The sequence below is a fragment of the Populus alba genome, chromosome 9 (assembly GCF_005239225.2).
Source record: "Populus alba chromosome 9, ASM523922v2, whole genome shotgun sequence".
NCBI classification, from domain to species: Eukaryota; Viridiplantae; Streptophyta; class Magnoliopsida; order Malpighiales; family Salicaceae; genus Populus; species Populus alba.
Window position 1 is genome coordinate 11,402,004 of NC_133292.1, and position 24,492 is coordinate 11,426,495.

A 24,492-nucleotide genomic window follows, 5' to 3' on the forward strand; every position below is an offset into this window, starting at 1 on the left:
AAGATTACTTAAAAATATATATTAAAAAATAATATAAATCATTTCAGCAACATTTTCAATCATACTAAAAGCAAATAAGACAACAGATCTTAAAATCATTTTCTTAGATTCCAGTATTGCCCTAGACTATCTTAGATAGCACAGGGTCAGCATATGCGACAGAAATATTCGACTACAGTGTTTTCATAACCAACTCGTAGAACCAGCAACAATACAGAAATTTGAGCTTGACAACTAATCAATCAATCCCGCATAAACAAAAGATCCAGCATCTGAAAGATCATTGATAAACTATAGCAGTAGGAAACTTAAACGTGTCCATAATGAAAGGTATTGCCTGTGGATTGCTCACCAAATCGTGATAAAACTCATACTCTGCCTCGTAATCATGTAACTTAAGCTCAGCCTTTTGATTAGTATGGTAATGATGCCTAGCTGAAGCTGATTTTCCAAACCCAAAAATACCAACTTTATCACAAATCCCCACCGCAAGCATTACAGCTTGCAAACCAGATGAGTAGTGGAACATGGAACCGTCATGAACAGAGCCCCATTCATCCAATGACTTCCTTGTCTCCTCCACAAACCGTTTCAGCGAATAGTATTTCACAATCCTCGCACACAGCACGTCAAAGCGCGGATCGGTGACAATCAAAGGAGCGTTGTGAGATGAATTGCAAACAGTATAATCCAAGAAATGTGCTGGTTGACAAATATACATAACCATGGGGACATTAGGGCCATATGGATGACAAAAACAACCTTGCCTCCTTCCACAAAGATGCAAAATATTGCTATTTACAAAAGAAATATTAGTTTTGACCCCCACATTTCGCTCATATCTCTCCGTCCTCGCATTGTTCAATCGGATTACAACCTCATGACCATCAATCAACTCTCCATATTCTTTCTGCATCAAAATCCCACTATTCCCAACCACAGCACAAGAACCATACCGCCTTTCCGAAACCACCAATCCATCATGACTGTCGATAGGACCCTTCACAAGCCCTACTAATTCATCCATTATTTCAGGCTGATACCTCTTCTTTCGCGACCAATCATGTAAAACCCCCCTAAAATCTAACCAATTCCTATAAAACTGAGGGGACCTGAGCATTCCTAAAATACCCTTAGACTTTCTTGCCTTAACACTAAACCTATACCTTCCTCGACTATCAAAGTTCCCTTTTAATAACTCTTCTATTTCATTCTTGGCTTGTGCTTCTCCTACGTCAATAGCCGCGTATTTCAGCAGCGTAGAATTAAAAACCGGAACTTTTTTCCGTAAAATCAAACTGGGTTCCTCCACCTCAATGGAGCTAAACCCACCACCGCGTCGGACTAGGATCCTTGAACTGAGGGTCAGAGAAAATATAATGAGCAGTAGAATACTAAAAAGTGGAGGAGCTGACCTTTTCATTGGCACAATGAAAACCGAGTTATGGGCACTGCTTAATTTTCCCACAGATTATTTGCGTCAGATTCATTTTTAGTTTCAAGGAATATGTGCATCGCAAGAGAAATCAAGAAAGTATAAAGATCAATAAATAAAAATGAAATTTTGGATGAGTTTGTAGAACAAAGACACGTTTTTTTTTCTTTGTTAGCTTAATAAAACTAAAATAAATATTTGAAAAGAAAGCTTGATGTCACAAGAAAGTGAAGGAGATAATTGGGAGTGAAGAGGTTTGGTTCGGAGATGGGAATTTCATGACTGGCTGTGGAGAGGGGGAGTGAAAGATGAGGAGGAGGAGGAGGAGTGGAAGTGAGTTGTTTGGTTGTTTGTTTTGCTGGGAAATTGTGATCGAACTATCGAAGTCCTTTGTTGTTTTTATTGGGATGGAATTAGATTGTATTTTAGTCCTTGTTTTTTTATTTTTTTATGAGTTAATCCTTCTAGCTTAGAAAATTATAAGTCATTACTTTGATCGTTAATTCTTTTTTTAATGTCCAAAACTCTAATTTCACTCTTTAGTGCTTGGAAATTTTGACCTAGGAATGGAAAATGTGTTTGGAAAAAATAAATAATTTGTCATGGAAAATTAATAAGAGGATCATTCTATAAATATATGTAAGTACAAGGATTAAATATATTTTTTAAACTAAAGGGATTAAAGGTTTGTTGAGATACTATTTAGATATATCTAAATCTAACTTTTTAAGTTATTGTTTTTTGTGTTTTAATAGATTATTTTTTATTTGAAAAATATTTAATTAATATTTTAAAAATAATACATTTTTTAATTAAAAAACATTTTAAAAAATATCATGGATTACAATACTAAAACACATAATTAATATCTATAATCTCTGATTATCCAACATGACGTGTTTCTACTTTACTATCAAAGAAGATTTTATTTGATTAATAAGATACTTATATGTAATTATAAATTGGTTAGTGATTAACTAGGAAAAACTTATACTTGCTCTTATAGTATATGTTATTTGCTTTATCAAATACCGTAATTAAAAAATTACAGCTTATTTTGTTTTTCATTCTATTTTAAATCAAAAGTTTTTATGCTGACCCGTTTATGATATTAAATTCTTTTTCAATATCTTGTCTATTTCGTTGTTATATATATATACCATTCATTTAAATGGATTTTAATCCCGTAATTTTAACTTTTTTTTTTTAGTATCGAGTACAAATGCAACTCATTAAAATCCAAAATTAGAAGATGTGGATGTGAAAATTTGTAGACATTAAATTCATCTCTTGTGTTTAAAATGATGCTGCTTTTTTGGACTTCTCGTTTTTATTTGTTTATGTATTTTAAAAGTATTTTAAAAAATAAAAATAAAATTTTTTTATTTTTTTTATTTATTTTAAATTAATATATTTTTAGTATTTTTAAATTATTTTGATGTGTTAATATTAAAATTAATTTTAAAAAATAAAAAAAAATATTATTAATATATATTTTAACATAACAAATTATTTTAAAATAATCATAATTACACATCCAATTAGTTCACCGCTTGACCAGGCCTATTAGCTTGTTTGTTTGCATGGTGCGGTGATTATTACAAGAGAGAACCTCCTGTAGAGATTTGTCATCGTGCTAATTTAGATGTGTCGTTTGCATAACATGCCATGGTGGGGTATGAAAAGGACACGACCTGCCGTCTAGACCAAGTCTTCCACCACTTGCACGAGTCAACTTTGGAATCTACCACAATGTTTCCCGTTGACCAGTCTTCGTGGAAAAAATAAATTATCAGAAGAAAAGGAAACTTCTACATTACTTCGCATTAAAGTGCTGATAATTGACGTTATAGATCGCTGCATTTTTCCCCACTCAGAATGGCTACTCGCACAGCTTCCAGTTCGTGTGTGTACACGACTGTGGACTTGCTTAAAAAGGAATTGGATATTTGGATTGATGAGTTATTGAGGTAATCGATTAATTCATAAATTATTTTTTGTTAATTATTTTTATCAAAATTATGTTGGTTTTTTTAAGAAAATATTGGCATTGACTGATAAGAGTTTGAATCAAAATTAGGTTAATTATTTTTATTAAAATTACAATTAATTTTTTTTAAAAAAATAAAGTTTAAATCAGGTTTAATTGAAACCGTTCAATTAGTTATTAAAAACTTGTGTGGTCAGTTAAATTTATCTTATTAAATTTAATCAAAAATTTAATTAGATTAGATTTCTTAAAATTTTGATGTTTAATCCACCTACCAAACGAAGCTGAATTTAACAGATTCAAGAACAAGATTAGTCGGTCTTAGAAAAAGAAACTTCAGAGCACATGATTTTATTGCTTTGAGAGTCACAATTATACCGTAATCTATACACAGTCACTAAGAACCCAGAAGAAAAAAAAAAAAAACACGAAATAAATGAACTTGATGGTATTTAGAAAATCCTGCATAATTGATTTTGTCCATGAATATAGAACTCAAAGGTCTTTTAGAGTCCAGTTTCATTGATGCTTCATCCAAATATTTCCTTTTTTAATCTCTTCCTGTTCAAATTAGTGTCATGTTTGATAATTTTCCCGTTCTGTTCTTCCTTTTTTACTTCAATGGTGGATATTTTACACTCCATTTTCTCCTGTCTTGGATTAAACACCTGAAAGATTAAAGAAAAGGTTGTCTCAAGATACGAACAGACTCGTAGATTTCTGCTGATGAACAAGAAAAGGTTTATTTTTTTGTTATAGATGGAAAAGTGGAAAAAAAGAAAGCTTTTTGGGTAATAAAGATGGATTTTTGTTGTTTTCACCGGCAATCACATGCAAGAAAGGAAAAGAAAAGGGAGTTTGATTACGATCTCCTTCCCTGTGTTTTCTCAGGAAGAAACAAGTACTATATGGCTCTTTCCGGTTTTTGGTCCCATCCTCCTCTGTGTGTTTTGGTCGAAGAAACAAATATATGTGCATTTTCTTGGTTAAATAGCATGCTCATGACAAATTTTCTCTTATAAACTAAGTTTATAGCATAGATAAAAGAAACATGAGATGTAATTAAAGAGTAATTTTTGAATTGGGTTAGTGGGATAAAATATTATTTTATCTTCTTTTTTTGTTTCTAGTTTTTATATATTATAAATATCAAGTAATTACACCTGGAGAACAATATAAAAAAATTATTAAAAATATACATAAGATATAATTTATTCTAAAATACTTATATATATATATATATATATATTGATTATCTTTTAAAGAAGACTATATCTCTTGATCATTGAATATGAGAAATTGCTAATTAAATTTAATATCAATTTAAGGCTGGTTTGGTAGAACAGTGCACCATTGCTAAATGTACTCTGAATAGCTTATTGCAAATTCTTTTTCCTACCAGTATTGATGATCTATTAGAGAGTTTGATAGAGATTTTTAATAAATATTTTTTATTTAAAAATATATTAATATAATTTTTTTATTTTTAAAATTTTTATTTTTAATAACAACATATTAGAATAATTTAAAACTATTTGAACAATCAGTTAAAGGAACATGAATCGATGAATTATGAATGCATATATAATTGAAAAATATAAGAAACAAATACTAGATAGAGAGAGAAGTATTAAAAACAAAGTGTATTAAAAAATAAAATATTTTATGATTATTTTAAGTATTAAAATAATTTCATGATAATGAAAATAATTTTATGATTATTTTAAGTTGCTTAATTGGTTGATTTGTTTTTATCACTAAGAATAATCAATTTGATAATTTTATGATTAGCATAGAAGAAGAATAAATCAAGGCAGGCGGCGGACCAATTTAACATCTTTCCAATACCCGTTAAATAAAATCATCACCCCGAATTATTCAATAGAAATGATCAACCCAAGTGAATTTTTTTCTAAAAAGGAAAATACTAAAATCTTATCATTAAATATTTGAAATTTACACAAACCACGTAACTACAACAATACCCCCAACAGCCACCAACCCCACGACCACCACTTCCTCTTAACACCGCCACCAGCCGACATCACGATGGAATTCGTAAATTGCAGAATTAGGAGACCTCCATTAAATCCTTTGAAGCTTCTCACCCTTAACAACAGGATTAGCCTTAGCGATCTGTTCTTTACCTAAGCTCTTAAAATCAAACTCGCAATCATGTTGTTCTGGGTACCTATGCGTTCCACAAAACACCATACCACACCTGCAATTAAATCCCGTCAACCCTACGCGCCTCCTACATGTCAAGCACCTATTTGGCTTCTGCTGTGGAACCACGACCGTAGGTTCAGCCTTAAACTCCCCCTTTTCATCACCGTCCACCACCAACACAGGAGCTATCTGGTTCTTTATAACATCGACGGTTGGGGATGAAAAGGAAGAAACAGAAGCAGATGATGATGGGGCTAGGAGCTGATTCAGGGGCTGTGATTGACGAAGATCACCATAACATTTAGAACACAGATTTTGAGTTGCTGGGCTTCCAAAAAAACCGCAGTTGTTTACGCAGAGACGTGGTTCTTGGCATCGGTGTTGTTCTTCTGCCATTGTCTTTCAAGATTTCTTGATTTCCTTGTTTTAATCTAACACACAAAAAGAAAAAAGAAAAAAATCCAAGATTTAGAAACAGACAACAACAACAACGCTAGCTGCGCTCGGCTACAACAAATCAAACATATTACCTGTTTTGAATTCGAGGGAAGAGCAAGAGGCAACGAGAAAGAGAGAGGGTAGAAAATTATAGATGAAGAGAAGGGAAGAACTTCTGGTGTGGCAAGGGACAAGGAATCCTGTTTCAGAGAGGATTCCCACACACCTTCTATTTTTTTTCCTCTCTCTGTCTCCTTCGGTTTTCTTTGAGGTTAGAGAAATGTTGATTCTCTTTATATCGTGATAATTAAGATTTAAGAAGAAGATTGTAGCCGTCAAGATGTTGGAGAAGCCGTTTAAGTCACGTATATTCAGGGGTGAATTAATTAAGGTTATTGTTAGGAATTATGTTTTTTTTTTATTTTTATTTTAAGGATGAGTTGTTGAAGTTGGACCCTTTTTATTTACGCGTTGGATAGAGATGCTGCTGCTAGAAACATTGAATGCATACAAATTAAAGGTTTAGATTTAGATTTTTTTTCATGTGTTTGCAATATTAAGATTGAAAGGACAAAACCAATTACAGTTCAAGGTGGGTGTTGTATTTGTTTTGCAAGTTGTCTTGATGAAAGTTAATGAAATTAAAATGTTTTTATAAAAAAATAATATAATCCAAGATAAAATTATAGTTGTGAGAGTAATTACTAACATTGTATCTTATTAGTTACTCTTTAAAAAAAACTAACAAAAAAAATAATAAAAATATCTACATCTAATTTTTTTTTTTTAGCTGTATCTATTTTTTAAAAAACAATTATAGAAGTAATTAATAGAATAGCACTAATTATTCTATTAACACAATAAAATTTCTTGAATAATTCTAGTTATTTTTTAAATGATTCGGTTAGTTTTCTTTAAAAAAAACTATAAATTAAATCAAATTGATAGTTTTTCTTTAATCCAGTTAAATTCAATTATGTTTTTAAAGAAAAAGTTAATTGACTTAATCTTTTTAATCCACTCCGAATCTTTGAACCTGTACCCACACCTTACCCCACTTATTTTTTTGTTTTCTTGAGATGAGCCCCTCCACAGACAAACTCATGTTTTTTTTTTCAAAGGTATTTGAGAGTATTGTAATAATTATTTTTTAAAATATTTTTTATTTAAATATTTATTAAAATAATATTTTTTTATTTTTAAAAAATTATTTTTAATATTAACATGATTAAAATTATTTGATAACAATAAAAAATGTTAATTTTAAAATAAAATAAATAAATAAAATTTAACAAACCATTGTTAGCCATCTTAGACGTAGGCAGTGATTTAAGGTGTATTTGTTTGAATAAACCTATTTGAAGCCCGTTTGGGGCTGAGGTCGAACCTGCTTTTGGACAAATTTTGAAATTTTTTTTTTTTTTTTTTTGCTAAAATTGAGTACGGTTTGTACTTTTTGGATCGTTTTGATGTGCTGATATCAAAAATGATTTTTAAAAAAATGAAAAAACATTATTGGCATGCTTTTTGGCACGAAAAGCTATTTGAAAAGCAACAGCTATCACACTCCCAAACACCCTCTTGGATAGTCAATGTCATCCCTATAAAGGGATCTAGACATGTTACCTATTTGGATCCAAAATTCATGTCCACTTGAATTGAATCGATCTGGAATCTCTTCGCCGGTGACGACAACATGGGTCTCTATCAGTGAACAACTCCTTGATGCTTTGATAGGCGAAACATTGCCAGCTGCGATCTTACCGATGACTTCCTTCAATCTTCCAGTTCAGATGTTATCAGAAACAATATTTTCATTTTTGTCCATATTTATTTAACATAATTAAAATCAAACTCCATTGAATTTGATTTATCCAACATAATTAAAATTTTAAAGAGTAATACGTCAGCAAGCTGTCCATATTTATTTATTATTTTATAAATTCAATTCACTTCCACCATCTAATCAAAACACAAATAAAATCAAATGCTTGTACAAATCATTCATTCCACAGAAGAGTGTTTATGTCCGCAGCAGTACCGTGTTATCCATGAGATTATTGAAGGCACATTCATGTTTTTGTATTCTTAGCAAAATCTTGTTTCCCTGCAAATCAAATCAACCGGTTAGAGAAGAACCCTAAAATTTGTGAAGCTATCACTAAAAAATTCGCCGAGTGTCTTCTTCGGGCGGAGGAGATCGGGACTGTCCTTGATGAAGGAGGTCCTGGCCCTAGTTCTAGAGGGGATGCTGCTGTTGCGAGGAGGCTGGGGACTAAGCCTGAAGATGGCGAGGATGGGGATGATCCGGGGAAGATAAGTTGAGAGCTGGATTGAATTCGGCGATTGTGAGGGAAAAGCCTGATGTGAAGTGGAGTGACGTGGCTGGGCTTGAGAGTGCTAAACGGGCTTTGCAAGAAGCTGTTATTTTCCCGATAAAATACTAGTTCTGTTTGCTTTTTTTTGTTTTAAAAGTATTTAAAAAAAATATTAAATGTTTTTTATTTTTTTATTTTCTTTAAATTATATTGTGCTGAATGGACTCCGTATTGTATTGTGCTGAATTGAACGTGATTTCTTTGTTTATAATCTATTATAGTGTCGGTATTTTGCTAATTTGTTTTCTCCTCGCAGCTGCTTTGTGGGTCTAGTGTTTTTATTTTGCTCATAATGAAGTTAATACTAGATAATTCCCCTTGCGGTCTAATTAAATTTTTGTTTGGTATAATCATAAATAAACTATATGATGGTTGATTCAATGTAATATAGTTAACTTTACATGTTTAAAAATAATTCAAATAGCTGTAAAAATATAACTTACCTAGAAAAATCAAGATAATATTATTTTTTAAACATTGAGATTAAATCACATTATACCTACTTGGATTTACTTAGATCAATTCAAACTCATTCGAATCAACTCAAGTTAACTTGTTAAATTTTCAACCCATGTCTTGAGACCCATATAACCCTCTAGAAAGAAAAAAAAAATCATTAAACCTAATTCACAAACAATCTAGTATTTAATGATAAAATAAAAAACAAAGTTCAATTAGAAAAATGAGTTGAATCAACTTGGATTAACCTGCAAAAACTTAGTTATGATACTAGGATAACTGCATATAATAAAAATTAAAACAAATTATTAAACTTAATTCTTAACCAACATAACGTTGAATGATGAAATTTATATATATAAAAAAATAATTAGAATAAAGAACATGAAAAAACTACCATAGTCAATTCAAGTTAACTTGTTAATTTTATGACTCGAGTCATGAAACTGGATAATTTTCTAGAAAACAAATCAAGATAAATTATAAAGTCTAATTCTCAATTAATTCAATATTAAATGATGAAATAATAAATAAAAAAAACATCGGACCAACTTGAATAGCTTATAAAACTTGTGATATGGATAATAAAATCGTGATAACTCTATAGAAAGCATATAAAAAAATATATAAAATCAAATTCTTAATCAACTCAATGCTAATATATAAAGTTAAGAAAAAAAATTATTATAAACAATGACAAAAAAAAATAAGCCGAGTTAGCCTATGTAACATGTTAGACTCAAATCATAAGACTAGAATAACTACATAAAAAATAAATCAAAATAAATTATAAAGTTCAATATTCATTAAATCCAGTGTTTAATGATGAATTTGCAAAACAACAAATTAAAAACTGAAAAACATCAAGGACCAAGCTGTAAAAATTGAAATCAACCAATTATTTTATTAGTTGAAATTAGTGTCAACAATTGTGATAAAACACCATATCATTCTAGAAAAACACCATATAAATTATGATAAATCTTTCCATAACCTAAAAAAAACTAAAAAAAATCCCAAAACTTGAAACCAACTAAGTGTTTTAGTGGCTGAAATTATCATCAACAACAATTTTCTCTCTCTACATTGAAATCTAGCAATCACTCTCTCTCCTTTCTCAGATTGGGAATTTTAAAAATAACAAAAATAAATTTGTATATCAAAATTGAATTAATAAAATATTGAGGCACCGGGTATTTTCTTTTAAAGTACGAGGACTAGATTAAATATTTTATGTGAATTTTAAAATGATTACCCATTTATAATACTTTTTTTTTATTTTGATTCTCTATTTTTTAATTTTATCTTTAGTGAACGAATTTAATTTGAATTTGCAAAAAAAATAAAAATTAGTCACGCCCAAAAAAAGGTTTAAGAATTAAATAAAAAAACAAAATAAATTGAACAATAATTCAATAGTAAAATGCGGGAGTATCAACAATAAATTTATGCTATAGAAAAACACCCACGTGTTTTAGTTTTTTACTTGATGAATGTCATTGGTCTTTTGTTATGATTTAGATACAGTGTAAGGGTAATTCATTTTCATGTTTTTGGTAGCATTGCTTTGTATTTTTTTATTCCATGGTCATTACACTGAATTGCTGAATTCATTTTAGAAGATAAACGATGGATATAAAATTTTAATTTTTTCATGTATATTAGTTGGAAATTTGACGGACATGATGTAATTGATAATTGAATTATATAGTATTTATTATTATTACTACCATTATTATTTTATATTTATCCCATCTATATTTAGTGATACAGTGTAATTTTTTTATAAAATAATTTTTAATTAAAATATATATTAAAACAGATTGTTATATTTTTTAATTTTCAGTATTTGCATATCAAAAGCATATAAAAAAATATTAATTTAATATTTTTAAAATAATTAAAAAACAACAGATATAACAAAAAAAAAATACACAGGCTTATATACCTTTAAATCCAATTGAGATTTTTTATATAAATCGAGGGCTTACATGAAATTACCTCTTCAAATTTTGAAAGGAGCAACAAATTCAAATTTTCAATGCTAAATAGATTTTATTTATTTATTTTTTAAATTCACCATGGCCGTCATTGACTCGCAAACGAGTCATCGGTGAACTTAGCAAACCTAAGTTTTAGATAACAACCCGCTTTCCTTAATCCTTCCCTCCTTCCTTCCTTCCTTCCTCCATTCCTTCCTTTCCTTCCTCTCCAACCCGTCCCTCCTCTCAAATATCCCATTCCCAGTCTCTCCTATCAACAAAATCCCTAATTTCCAGGGTTAAAACTTTTTCTCCAAAATTGGAATCTCTCATGCAATCGCCATCATCAATCCTCTCATAAATCGAATCAAAATCAAACCCTAGCTATGTACAGCAATTTCAAAGAACAAGCAATAGAGTACGTGAAACAAGCGGTACAAGAAGACAATGCAGGGAATTACTCGAAGGCGTTTCCTTTATACATGAACGCACTTGAATACTTCAAGACCCACTTGAAATACGAGAAGAACCCTAAAATTCGTGAAGCTATTACTCAAAAATTCACCGAGTATCTTCGTCGGGCGGAGGAGATCAGGACTGTTCTTGATGAAGGAGGTCCTGGTCCTAATTCCAATGGGGATGCTGCTGTTGCGACGAGGCCAAAGACTAAGCCTAAAGATGGCGAGGATGGGGATGATCCGGAGAAAGATAAGTTGAGAGCTGGATTGAATTCGGCGATCGTGAGGGAAAAGCCTAATGTGAAGTGGAATGACGTGGCTGGGCTTGAGAGTGCTAAACAGGCTTTGCAAGAAGCTGTTATTTTGCCTGTGAAGTTCCCTCAGTTTTTTACAGGTCGGTATTTTGCGTTTTTGCTGATTTGGGTTTTCTTGGGTCTGGCGAGTTGTGCTTGAAAATGGGAACTTGTATTTGTGTGGTGTTTTAGGAGGAAACATTTATATTATGCTAGTTGTTTTGTGAATTGGTTTGGATTGCTATGATTGATTAATTAGAAATCAGTTTGTGATTTTTCTGATAAATGGGGATTAAAGACTGGGTTCATTCTGTGCTACGTGAGAGTTGCGTTGGTGTGGTTATTAGTCGGCTAATTGACTCCGTATTGTATTGTGCTGAATGGAACGTGATTTCTATGTTTATAATCTGTTATTATGTTGGGTATTTTGCTAATTTGTTTTCTCCACGTAGCTGCTTTGCTGAGTCTAGTGTTTTTATTTTGCCCAGAATGTACAGAGGTAGTTTCATCATTTTCTTTTCAAGTCCTGTATCCCTCAATTACCATATAATTTTGGAATTTATAATTTGCATATTATTGCTGTCAAATATATCACCATACTCTGTTAGGACAACCTTCCATCAGTGAAATCCATGCTGCTTTTCATTTGATCTTTAGATTGCAAATATTGGCCATCTGTATTTGTATGACAACCTGTTAATTTGTATTCATATTATCTTTGATATATCATCAATGAGAAAGTTCCATGTTTGCTGGTGACCGTTTTGAATTCTTGGCTCCATCATATGAACTAATTTAACAAATCCTTTTAAGAATCTAGTGACACCATTCACAGACACACAGAGTCACACATGCATTCTTGTAATTCTCACCCACCTGCAAGCAAGCACACCAACCCGCCCGCTCGCCCATGCACTTTTCTTTGAATGTGGATACTGGAACATGTGTCCACTGCATGCATATAAGAACCCATATTTGTGAACGTGGTAGACATGAGAGACCTCTGATGAATGATTGACAATTGCCTATGGAGGTGCTATTCATCTGGCTTCCACGAGCTGCTTATTCTGCCTCAAAGGAAATTAACTGAGCCATGTACTTTATCACCACATAATGTGGGGCCATCTTATTGGCATTGTCATTTGATCTTGTTGCTCATCAATTCACCCATGTACTTGGTAATGACTTTACATGTTGTAGCATAGGCTTTGAATAGCCGACGTTCTTCATTTTGAAAGAGCAGTTAAAATGAGGGCATAGAAATGGTTATTGCCTTTATGCTTCATTTACACTACTGCTGATTACTGAGAAGGAACTCGGTCACACTTGCAGCTATTCCTTCCTTTGTTCTATTTAATTTGTAAACATTTTGATTCACAAATTTGACTTATTTTGTTTTGTTAAACTGATGCATCCTCCATTTGCTCTCTTTAGGTAAGAGACGACCTTGGAGGGCTTTTCTTTTGTATGGGCCACCTGGAACTGGAAAGTCATACTTGGCCAAGGCTGTTGCAACTGAAGCAGAGTCCACTTTTTTTAGGTATATATTTTCTTAATTACAAAATAAACCTTTCTATGTATGCCTTAAGATAAACATCTGTCAGTTTGATGTTTAATTTCCGTCTTAGTCTCATACATGCTTTTCTCCTTTCCCCCTTCTAAAGGGAGCAATATTCTTTGCTGCTGCTGCTGCTGTCATGTTTCTTGCCTTTCTGTAAACATCTCACCTGTTCCGTTGTTGGTTATGTTTGTGATTAGACCGTAACTTGCTGGTTTTGAACCCCCCCACTCCCCACAGTGTTTCTTCATCAGATCTGGTTTCAAAGTGGATGGGTGAGAGTGAAAAGCTTGTTTCAAACCTTTTCCAAATGGCCCGTGAAAGTGCTCCTTCTATCATTTTCGTTGATGAAATAGATTCCTTGTGTGGTCAACGTGGAGAGGGCAATGAGAGTGAAGCTTCGAGACGTATCAAGACAGAACTTCTCGTGCAGATGCAGGTATCTGTTTTCATGTGTTGGAAGTTGATGAAGGACATTACCATTATGTTTTTCTATGCTATTATAAGGCTCGTATCTTGCCCTCTAGCTCATTGTAGCTTATTTTGGTTGCAATTGTCAATGCTTTTCATTTTATGACATAAAATTTGATTTAACTATGTCTGAGAGAATTGTTAAACACAATTGCCAAAGATTCTGGTTGAGAGAAGTTCTTGGCCTTAGAAGTAAGAAGATTAAGTGAATGTGGTTTTTTGTTATGTCAGTTTTAAGTTATTAACATAAACTTGACACCATGGTTTATAAATTCCTTATTTCTAGTATTTTATTGTATCCTGGAATTCGGGATGGTTATGTTAAATCCAACTAACATATAGGTGAACATTCCCCACAATTTCAATTTTATTGTGAAGAAGTCTGACCTTATTTTTCTGATATATAGGGGGTAGGAACCACTGACCAGAAGGTTCTTGTTCTTGCAGCAACAAATACTCCATATGCTCTAGATCAGGTAAGGGGGTTTCTGAGATTATTTCTGGTATTTAATTTTGAATCATGTGGACTATTTGGCACTATTTCTAATCAGTGTGAATACAGGCCATCCGACGACGTTTTGACAAGCGCATATATATCCCGCTACCTGATTTGAAGGCTCGTCAACATATGTTCAAGGTGTTAGGACTTGTCGTTGATTTTGTAAAACAGTATTCTATTATGAGACATATTTTGATATTAGATCATTTTTATTGAGCTGCATATGATGTTGCTTAAATTATTTGCCCAGGTGCATCTAGGAGATACTCCTCACAACTTGACTGAAAGTGATTTTGAAAGCTTGGCACGAAGGACAGAGGGCTTTTCAGGTTCAGATATTTCTGTTTGTGTAAGCACAGTGCCACTTCAGTCTTTCATTTCAAAACTTCATTTTTTCTTGGTTGTAATGGTTGAGTGGCTAACACCATGCTTTGTGCCTATTTTTGCTCCCCTCAGGTCAAAGATGTCCTCTTTGAACCAGTTCGTAAAACCCAAGATGCTATGTTTTTCATACATACTTCTGATGATATGTGGATGCCTTGTGGACCGAAGCAACCTGGTGCTGTCCAAATTTCCATGCAGGAGCTTGCAGCACAAGGGCTTGCAGAAAAGGTATTAGCTGATGCTTTAAAATAAAACCTGTTATTGCTGCTCTTTTTTTTGGGTTTGACAGGGAGAATATAGGATTAGGCTTGCCTTCAGCTTTTTTGATGATTTGGCTGCTCATAACACTTGAACTTGCAGTGTTATGTTTGGTGTACCATGTATTTACCACTGCACAGAGCAATGGCTCTGGGCATGCTTTGGATCAGATTTTCTAATTAAAATCAAAGATTTCGTTTTCTCTCTCTCTCTAAACATGTATAAAAAGGATATTTATTTGTGGGGAAACATATGTAGACCTTGAGAGATAACAAGTGGGGTGTTTTCATTTTGATGCTTTGTTTATTGTTATAGTAACTAAATTTTGTTGAATGCTGATAACCACATCTGCAGATCCTTCCACCCCCTATCATGAAAACAGATTTTGACAAGGTCCTAGCAAGACAAAAGCCAACAGTGAGCAAAGCTGATCTAGATGTCCATGAGAGATTCACAAAGGAGTTTGGGGAGGAAGGCTAATGAAGATGATGACAGAGACACACTGGCCAATATGCCTGTGAGTGCAACCTATGTGATTAGTTATTGCTGCTGGATCCACCGAAATATTTAACTTTGTGGAAGGTGACTTGACCTTCCCTTTGTATTGGGATGGAATGACTGAAAACGCTTGTTTGAAATTGTGTGAAAAGAAGAGTTTCAGAAATATTGTCCCAGGATTGTGGACATGATGCATATATTATGCTTCTTGCCAACTTATGTTTGTGGTGTTATATTGCTTACTAACAATGTTTTTTTGCCAGTTGGTCGAGTTTCAGTGATATCTTGGAGCCCTAGGGTATTGCGTGTCAATAGTTTTGTTTATACGAGTTGTGGGGCATTAGTTCTTAGCAAGTGCATCATGTCCAATATTATGCTTCTTGCCAACTTATGTTTGCAGTGTAATATTGCTCACTAACTATGTTTTTTTGCCAGTTGGTCGAGTTTCAGGGAAATCTTGGAGCCCTAGGGTATTGCGTGTCAATTTTTTTGTTTATACAAGCTGGGGGGCTTTAGTTCTTAGCAAGTGTATTTATGAATACATTTGCTATTCTCTTGTGTTTTTGACCTTGATGCCTGGATGAGGTGAATACCAGCCAAGGTAAATGCATGCATTGCCTAGAATCGGTGAAACGAGCACCAACAAAAAATGGTTCTGTATAGTGATTTATTATTCTCTTATTGTGTCAAAGGGTTCTGAGGAAAAGTTGCAGTTTGGATTTTTTAATATGGAGTCCTTATCTCTGCAGCCGTTTAGGACAGGCAGCAGCTTGTTTATTTGAGTTATTTTCTTTTGTTAACATTATCATTACATATGCTCAAGTTTCAATTGATTTGGTATTCGGATTAGTTACCAGGAAACTCCCTCTATGCTTTGTCTTGGTATGAATCTTTGGCCAACATGGATCTTGGTTGGTACCTGCGGTTTCACTTTGCAGACAAGGAAAAAGTATACGAACACAAGTAAATCAATAAACACAAAATTTATGCCTGTGGTTGCTGTGTTCCAGAGATGCATAACTGCTTTTCAATGGATGCGGCAGTCATGTGGATGTAGTTGGGTTCTGGACACGCTTTTCTGTCCTTTGTCAGCTAATGAATGGAAGTCATAAGAGCCAAACACTTGATTTTAAAATGGATCTCTAGCCAGGTTCAAGCAATTAAGTCACAGCACATTTGAAATATCATCCATGTCATTCCTTGGAAGCTGGACCAGGTCTCAACTCGGAAACACTTCCATTTGGGGAATGCAAAGAGATCAGACACAAATATGTGATCGATTTTCGTTGTTCACAAGCGCACCACAGTTTATTCTTCGGCTAGGTAGTGATAAAAACCCGATGTAATTCGCCTTCCATTTGGGTCTTCGAACGTTGAGAGTCGACATTAATTTAAACCATCCAAAATTTGGCATCTATCAAAAATGGGAAGAAGTAAAAACACAACTGTGATGTGCATGTTTCACCAAGTTCGAACTTCAAACATCACCGGACAGCTAAATAATACTATATGATAGAGAGATGCCATACCCTTGAGTTGCTTATCATACCAGGCCATACTCCATGTGTATTATGTTTTAAAGGATACATTGTATAGAAACATGCTCAAAACTCCAATATGTCAGCATATTCTTATGTGCTTAAAATACCTTTTCAAGTTCACACCTCTGCCAAGTAGAAATGGTCCTCGCATAGACACAAATACTCTTTGTTAGTGTCGTAAAGGTTATCCGGCTAACGAAATATTTGGGCAAACTGCAGCCGGCTTCAAGACTTCAACTAGAAACCAATGATACACAGCAACATGTATTTTGAATGCATTATTAACTTGGAGTATAGTACCTATCATATATGCAATTGTCCCCCCTTTTTCTGTAGCCGGCTTTGGAATGTTAATATAATGCATAATCTTTCTTCTTTGGAACTTGGATTTGGGCTATAAAAAGGCATGTATGATGTATTCAGTTATCTGAGTTCATACTTTTAGCCACTTAATAGTTTTTCTTTCTATCACCTCTGCTTGCTAAAGCTTGCTTAACAATCATGAGAGTTGACAATTTTCTTGCTTTTTTCTCTTATTCATCACAGTTGCACAAGTTCATGGAGCCACAGCCACTGAGAAGACAAAGGCAAGCCTGTGAGACTATGAGATAGTAAAGTTATGAAAAGCATGTTTGCCTGTGAATATTGGTAATATTCATGGGATAATCTGATGGCATTTCATTGCCTCAAGTACTGAACAAATTGCATTATGAGTGTCTTGCTTACGCAATGATGAAACAAGTATGTTAAAATGGTGACTTATTGAGCTTTCTTGTTTCTTTTGCTTTCTGTCAATATGCAGCATTATATAGTTTACATGGGAGAGCATTCACGCCCCAATGAAGAATCCGTGATCAATGATAACCATGAGATACTTGCTTCAGTTACTGGAAGGCAAGGACCTAATTACTCTGTTTTAATGCACTAAGATTTTTATTTTGATATTGACATTGCTGAAGAATCTGTCCATTTTTCAGTTTCAATGAAGCGAAGGAAGTAGCACTTCACCACTATACTAAAAGCTTTAGAGGTTTTTCAGCCATTCTAACACAAGAGCAAGCTCAGCAACTTGCAGCTACTGTGTTCTCAAGATTTTTCTGATGTTTTTGTCAACCAGATGAACAGTTTTGCTAAGAGAGTTTTGGAGAGATACAGAAGGAAAAACACAAACCGAAGCATGTCATCTAACATTGCACATACAGATTTGTTTTGAACTACACGGATAGTTTACTAGTAGATATAGCTATACTGATTTATCACATTCACTCTTGCTGCAGAAAGTGATTCAGTTGTTTCTGTGTTCGATAGCCGAACGATAAGCTCCACACAACGCATTCATGGGATTTTTTAGGAGTAAACTCTCCCTATGCAAATAACCAAAGGCCAGTGACTTCGTCAGTGTCTGATGTTATTGTTGGTGTCATTGATACAGGTAATTCTTTACATTCAGCTCTTTTTTGTTGCCAATTATATCCAGCTCTTAATGGACTCTCTCTTGCTCCATTTTCAGCACAATTACAGTATATCATTTTTCATCAATAATTCATTACTGCAGGATTTTGGCCCGATTCTGAGAGCTTCAGCGACACATGCTTAGGCACTGTGCCTGTGAAATTCAAGGGAGAATGTGTTGCTGGTGAAAATTTTACATCAGCTAACTGCAACAGGTATCTAGCATTTCCTTCTTCCCAATGTACCAGCATTCTTTCTTTGAATGGTTATCAATTTTAAATCATGGCCAACCATGAGGCACAAAAGTTGATTTAAAGGACTATTTTGCTAAAAAAAGAAAAAGGACTTTGATTTTTAGTTTCATGATTAATACCGGAATTTCAACGAAATATAATCATGAGTTGTAACAATATGTATTGGATTGGAAATTGCAGAAAAGTTGTTGGAGCACGGTTCTACTTCAAAGGATTTGAAGCAGAAAATGGGCCCTTGGAAGATTTCGGTGGCACTTTCTTCCGATCAGCACGAGACAGTGATGGCCATGGATCCCACAGTGCCTCAACTATAGCAGGAGCTGTGGTGTCTAATGTTAGCTTATTTGGGATGACCAGAGGTACTGCAAGAGGTGGTGCACCATATGCCAGACTTGCCATCTACAAGGCTTGCTGGTTTAACCTGTGCAATGATGGTGATATTCTTTCTGCCATGGACGATGCAATCAATGATGGAGTTGATATCCTCTCTCTTTCCTTTGGTGCTAACCCTCCTGAGCCTATTTACTTTGAGAGTGCAACTTCTGTTGGAGCTTTCCGTGCATTCAGGAAAGGAATAGTTGTGTCTTGTTCAGCAGGGAACTCATTTTCCCCTAAGACTTCAGCCAATGTTGCTCCTTGGATCCTCACTGTTGCTGCTAGCTCTTTGGACAGGGAATTTGACTCAAACATTTATCTTGGAAATCTTGGAAATTCACAAATTTTGAAGGTGATTTTTGCAAACGTTATCATATTTTTTTCCTTTTCATTTCTTTTTGCGTAAAAACAAAAGATTGGGGCCAAGAAAGCTACTATATTTAGTAAGAACTTTCTTCACAAGAAAACATTGCTGTGCTCTCAGGGTTTTTCACTAAATCCTCTGAAACTGGAAACCTCATACGGTTTGATAGCTGGAAGTGATGCAGCTGTACCAGGTGTTACAGCAAAGAATGCACAGTCGATGATTAAATACCAATCATAGCTAGATGTTACTGGAGCTGGATTGCAAGATTATGTAGCAACTAAAGCAATAACTGTGCAATCATGCAACTAAATTATAGTCTCGTTCATTGAAGAGCCAGTTACCATAGCAGTTAGCAAGACCAGCAGTTAATCTGCAATCATGTATTATCCGACACCGTTAATGTTGCCCTAACACCTACTCAAACGAATTCCATAATAGCTGGAGAGAAGATGTCTCAGGGCAAGACTCTCTCCCTTCCAAGGTTAGTGTATAGACCAAGACTCCCGGCCCCCAACTTTTGCATGGATAATACTCTAGACCGTGCAAAGATTAAAGGCAAGGTTGTGGAGTGCACAACTGAGAGGCCGCGCAAGCTGATTTTCAGAGACAAAAGCCATATCAGTACAGCTAGGTGGAGTTGTCGGCATGGTATTTGATTGATCCATCTGTCTAAGATGTCGGCCTTCAAGGCACAACAATCGCTGGAGTATAAAGAAAACAACAGTGGCCTATATCATTTTTTTTAAATTAATGTAGGTGTTAATGGCCTATATAATTAATTTGTTTCCTAGAAGTCATTGTTGAAGGAAAGGAAAAAAAAGAGGCTTAGGATGGCATTATTGAAATGAATGTTACTGTTTAATCAATCTAACAAAACTAAACATACTTCTCTTACTATACGTACCCAATTGCAAGAATTGCTCCAACAGCTACTGTTTTGAACATAGAATTACCCTGCACCACACGCGATAAGATGTGATTACTCCGGATATTATCAAGGGAATCTAAACATTACGCGTGATTTTTAAAGTTCATGACAAAATGAGGGAGACTAAAAAGGAGATAATTAAAATGGTTAAAGTATAACTATTTCAATTTATATTATAGAACCATCTCAATTCAATCATTTAAATTTTTTTATAAAATATTAAGATATAATTCATATTATTTTCTAACATATTTTTATAAATAAAAGCTTTTTTAGATTTAAAATTTGCATATACTCACATTACTTTGTGCTTAATTTTTATCAAATAAATATAAATAAAGAAATTCAAACTTATAACCGCTTTGTGATTAAAGTTTTAATACTATGTTAAAGTTTTATTTTAATTTAATAGTTTAAACTTATAAATAAAATTTTAAAATATAATTTATATTATTTTTTAAAAATTGATGATATGTACAGCACCTGGTCTTGGCGGCATGGTTTTCCAGGCGATGTGTGAATTACAGCATGATGTGTCTTGCCCCATGTTTCAGCAATCTTGAAATCTTACAGGCCATCTCGGAGTCCAGCGGCAAAAACCCTGCAATAATCAATGGCAGTAAGTTAGTTGTTTCAACGAAAGTCACAGCTCGAACAGTTCTTTCTTAAATCCCAAGTAATTTTTGGCTAATCCCAAGCAATGAATATGATCACATGGTTAATTACAATCCACTTTCAAGTGAAATCTCACGGAAATCCCATAGGTTAGTTAGTGGGCTCCATAGTTGTTAGATTCAATTCAAGAATTGACCTGGGAAAAGACCTCGGCAACAGGTAATTTACAGACCATCAGATTAACTTTATTATTAAAAAGTTTATCAACATATCAATATTTTATTAAAGCTAATAAAAAGCACGAATGGAATTAAATCTCAAATTTCTCAAATGAAGACAGCAAACTTCACAACTAGGCTCCCCAGCCCTCACCCTTCCTGCCCTGAAGAGGCAGGCACCCTAATCTAATACCCCACCATATCTCTCGATGCGTCTCCATTAAATCCACGTTTCAAATCATGGCCCCACCAATCACTGCAAAATCTTATCCCTCCATGTAACCTACTAGTGCAACTGGAATAAACCCTAGGTGCCGTTGGATATGCTTGCCACACACTCCTCCCTAATCGGATACCACCCCGTATATCCTCTCCTTTCCTCTCAAGAGTTAACTCTTTTTCTTCGAGTAATTCATCCCATTTTCCAAATATTAAAAAAAGTAACGAATCCCAATGAGTTAATTACACTTCCACCGAATATTCCCAGCCACATTCCTTTCCCAAAATTAATTTATCTTATCTTCTTAAAAAAATCATTAAGTTTTTTTATTTTTCCCCTTTTCTCTTTATAAAGCTTCTCACATCACATGTTTCTTGTTCTCCATGTTCCCTGTCTTGTAAGCTTTAATTTATGCTTAGCCACTCAAACCCTCAATTCTTCTCCTTATACACAACTACATCAACTTGCTTTCAAAAAAATAAAAACAAAACTTTGAAAACAAAAGGATAAAACTGGAAAAAAGAATATGTCAGGTTTTGTGAGAGCTAAGCGAGTTACCGATCCTCTTGACGATAAAGCTAAGGCTCGACTCGTCGGTAGGCAACTCAGCTATGTCAGTAGCGGTAGCGAACACTCAGCAGACGAAGAAGACGACTTACCTTGTTTGTCCGAGCTCGTTCACGGCTTTCTTGAGAATGACGACTCAGATTTAACTCAAGACTCAGTTAATGGTTACGAGTCGGATTCAGATCGAGTTGACTCAGTCGCCGATTGTAAGGATTTCGTGGAAGGTATCCTGAGATCAGGTAGTAGGGATTCATACAGGAATTTATTATCCGCTCATGTTTCGAAAGCGATGGAAGCTTTTTCTTGCTTGATTAATCCAAGACCGGTTTTGAGGCGCAAAGTGATGTCGTTCTTGAGAGAGTTAGGACACAATGCAGCGATCTGTAAGACTAAATGGGAATCTTCTGGTGGCGGTGGTTTAACCGCCGGTGGATACGAGTTCATCGACGTGGTGCCATCAAAATCCTCCACATTGCAAAACCGTTACGTGGTGGATCTCGATTTCGCTTCTCAATTTGAGATTGCGAGACCTACGAGTCAGTTCTTGAAGCTTCTGCACTCTCTTCCTCGTGTTTTTGTAGGCAGAAGTGAGGATTTGAAGACGATCGTGAAGAGCATCAGTGACGCCTCCAAGAGATCGTTGAAGAGTAGAGAGCTCTCTCTACCTCCTTGGAGAAAAAACCGTTACATGCAAAACAAATGGTTCGGTCCGTACCGCCGGACTGTCAACCCCTCACCGGCGACACCGCCGTCGGTCGACGTTGTGAAATGTAGGTGTGTAGGTTTCGACGACGCCGTTAACGGCCGTTTGTTTGTTCGTACGAGATGATCATGGCTGCAGAAAATTTCCAGAAAGAGAATGATGGTTAATAATAATTAATCTTTTAATTTATTTTTATGCAAAGGATAAAAATTTAAAATAGGTGACTGAGAATAGTGTAACGCGGCAAATGAACGCTCTTTTAACGGCGTTTTTTTTTTTTTCCTTATCATGTGCACACAAGGACGTTTATCTGGTAACTTGAGAGCTTGAAATAGAATAATCTTGGCCGTTGGAATATCACGAGGGTCGTGATCACAATATCAAACGGTGTGCTAGCTACATCTTGATAAAGTATGAATGACGATGACGTGGCAGAGTATGGGATGTGAGTCAAGATGGTGACGACAGCTTAGTGGCTATTGATAGGACTGTACAGGTGGCGTGTTGGTAGGGAAAGTTTATTGATTCAGGAGGGGAACAGACAGGAGTGAAAAAAGAGAGTACGTGTTTGGATAAGGTTTTCTTAACGTGATGACTACAAGTTTAAGGAGACAAGATTGATAAGAGCTTGAGGAATCAGCAAGTCAAAATAATTTAAAAATATTTAAAATTTTAATTTTTTTAAAAAAATCACAACAAATGGGCTCTATGAATATGAAGGGTCATGTGCAATTATTTGTTGTTCTTTAACTCTATTATTTTAATTGTTTGATCATATATTTTTATTTTTTATAAGAAAATTATATATAATGGTTTTTCAATGCATTTATATAATTTAAAAATCTAAGCTCAAGTAAAATTTTTTATGTATACATATGAGGGTGTTTGGGAGTGCTTTTCAAAAGTGCTTCCGAAAAAATTTAAAAATTTCTTATTTTTTTTTGCTTTGAATTAATATGTTTTTGATATTTTCAAATCATTTTGATGTGCTGATCTCAAAAATAATTTTTAAAAAATAAAAAAACATTATTGACATGCTTTTCTGAGTGAAAAACACTTTGAAAAGCAACAACAACCACACTCACAATCATGCTCATAATCAAATAAATTAAAAACTATATATAATTATAAATAAATAAAAAGTTATTAACAATACCTAAAAATAAAACTTGAAAAATAAAAAAACAAACATAAATCAAAATATTTAATTTGAAAAAATAAAATATTCACCTGATTGTGTTGCTAAATTTATTTGTTAAAATATTTTTTTTATTTAAGCAAACAATAATAGAAATAAAGACACAAATTAAATTCATCAAATAAAATAAAAGGAAAGAAAATCATACAAAGTCGCACATATTAAAAATATTATTTGAAAATAAAATTTTTTATTTTAAAAAATAAAATTCATCCATACAAAAGATAAAAAAAATTATAAATGAATAATAAAAACTCTTTGAATTTAAATGGATAGCTAAAAAAATATAATTGTTATTTAAAAGAAATTATTTAAACAAAATAATAAATATAAATTAAAGAAATTTAGATAAAAAACATAAAAAATCATTAATTGTGATTTATTATTAATACTCAGCAGAACATTTATTATTATACCAAGTATCTTTGACCTTCATCCAGAAGTCCAGTATGCGTGCTGGCAGAAACGACGTCGATGAGTGTTACACCATCAATCTTCAAGTTATATGCTTCTGCATCTCCTCAAATATTTCAAGAGCTTTCCTCCCGTAGCCATGCTGTGCACATCCAGAGATGGTGGAATTCCATGGCACTAAATCTCTCTCCCTTTGCCCCTTGAAAACTTTATAAGCACTGTTGTAACCCATTTTTTGGTCCCCACATAAAAAATAAAAAAATAAAAAAAAAATTTCAAAAAATATATTATAAAAAAAAAAAACGCAAAACGGTGCCATTTGGAAACGGCACCATCGTCTTCTTCCCTGCGCACGCAGAGAACAGGGGAG

The 24,492-nt window shown here is 33.8% G+C and overlaps 5 protein-coding genes across 6 annotated transcripts; 3 read left to right on the forward strand and 2 right to left on the reverse strand.

The window, feature by feature from the left end:
- Positions 1 to 21: 21 nt before the first annotated feature.
- LOC118035673 (beta-1,6-galactosyltransferase GALT29A) lies at positions 22 to 1,811 on the reverse strand. The gene has a single exon (XM_035041284.2). The coding sequence runs from the start codon at positions 1,421 to 1,423 to the stop codon at positions 281 to 283; it is 1,143 nt and encodes a 380-aa protein (XP_034897175.1). The 5' UTR covers positions 1,424 to 1,811; the 3' UTR covers positions 22 to 280.
- Positions 1,812 to 5,248: 3,437 nt separating this feature from the next.
- On the reverse strand, positions 5,249 to 6,345 carry LOC118035670 (zinc finger A20 and AN1 domain-containing stress-associated protein 3). Its single transcript, XM_035041280.2, has 2 exons — positions 6,125 to 6,345; positions 5,249 to 6,025 (listed from the first exon to the last, which is right to left on the reverse strand). Exon 2 carries the CDS (start codon positions 5,988 to 5,990, stop codon positions 5,511 to 5,513), a length of 480 nt encoding a protein of 159 aa, XP_034897171.1. The 5' UTR covers positions 5,991 to 6,025; positions 6,125 to 6,345; the 3' UTR covers positions 5,249 to 5,510.
- A 4,668-nt stretch (positions 6,346 to 11,013) lies between these two features.
- On the forward strand, positions 11,014 to 16,110 carry LOC118035664 (protein SUPPRESSOR OF K(+) TRANSPORT GROWTH DEFECT 1). 2 transcript variants are annotated; one of them, XM_035041273.2, is made up of 9 exons: positions 11,014 to 11,703; positions 13,037 to 13,142; positions 13,401 to 13,599; positions 14,039 to 14,107; positions 14,194 to 14,268; positions 14,381 to 14,479; positions 14,587 to 14,742; positions 15,127 to 15,289; positions 15,706 to 16,110. In XM_035041273.2, exons 1-8 carry the CDS (start codon positions 11,238 to 11,240, stop codon positions 15,250 to 15,252), a joined length of 1,296 nt encoding a protein of 431 aa, XP_034897164.1. In that variant the 5' UTR covers positions 11,014 to 11,237; the 3' UTR covers positions 15,253 to 15,289; positions 15,706 to 16,110. The 2 variants fall into 2 exon arrangements, with proteins under 2 accessions (XP_034897164.1, XP_073267453.1); XM_073411352.1 differs by lacking the exon at positions 15,706 to 16,110 and having other exon boundaries at positions 11,015 to 11,703; positions 15,127 to 15,532.
- A 1,433-nt stretch (positions 16,111 to 17,543) lies between these two features.
- Positions 17,544 to 20,287, forward strand: LOC118035655 (subtilisin-like serine-protease S). The gene is given in 8 exon segments (XM_073411258.1): positions 17,544 to 17,552; positions 17,614 to 17,705; positions 17,789 to 17,841; positions 18,089 to 18,121; positions 18,124 to 18,243; positions 18,367 to 18,478; positions 18,698 to 19,244; positions 19,377 to 20,287. Coding segments are annotated over 8 exon segments (1,086 nt in total). The 3' UTR covers positions 19,497 to 20,287.
- Positions 20,288 to 21,372: 1,085 nt separating this feature from the next.
- On the forward strand, positions 21,373 to 22,699 carry LOC118035672 (uncharacterized). The gene has a single exon (XM_035041283.2). It carries the CDS (start codon positions 21,767 to 21,769, stop codon positions 22,634 to 22,636), a length of 870 nt encoding a protein of 289 aa, XP_034897174.1. The 5' UTR covers positions 21,373 to 21,766; the 3' UTR covers positions 22,637 to 22,699.
- Positions 22,700 to 24,492: the final 1,793 nt, after the last annotated feature.

What these genes read in the sequence shown, in the direction of transcription:
- LOC118035673 (XM_035041284.2), bottom strand. Translation starts at nt 1,423, where the DNA reads ATGAAAAGGTCAGCTCCTCCACTTTTTAGTATTCTACTGCTCATTATA.
- LOC118035670 (XM_035041280.2), bottom strand. Translation starts at nt 5,990, where the DNA reads ATGGCAGAAGAACAACACCGATGCCAAGAACCACGTCTCTGCGTAAAC.
- LOC118035664 (XM_035041273.2), top strand. Translation starts at nt 11,238, where the DNA reads ATGTACAGCAATTTCAAAGAACAAGCAATAGAGTACGTGAAACAAGCG. An exon ending in GTTCCCTCAGTTTTTTACAG is followed by an intron (nt 11,704 to 13,036) that starts GTCGGTATTTTG and finishes TGCTCTCTTTAG; the next exon opens with GTAAGAGACGACCTTGGAGG. An exon ending in CTCCATATGCTCTAGATCAG is followed by an intron (nt 14,108 to 14,193) that starts GTAAGGGGGTTT and finishes GTGTGAATACAG; the next exon opens with GCCATCCGACGACGTTTTGA.
- LOC118035672 (XM_035041283.2), top strand. Translation starts at nt 21,767, where the DNA reads ATGTCAGGTTTTGTGAGAGCTAAGCGAGTTACCGATCCTCTTGACGAT.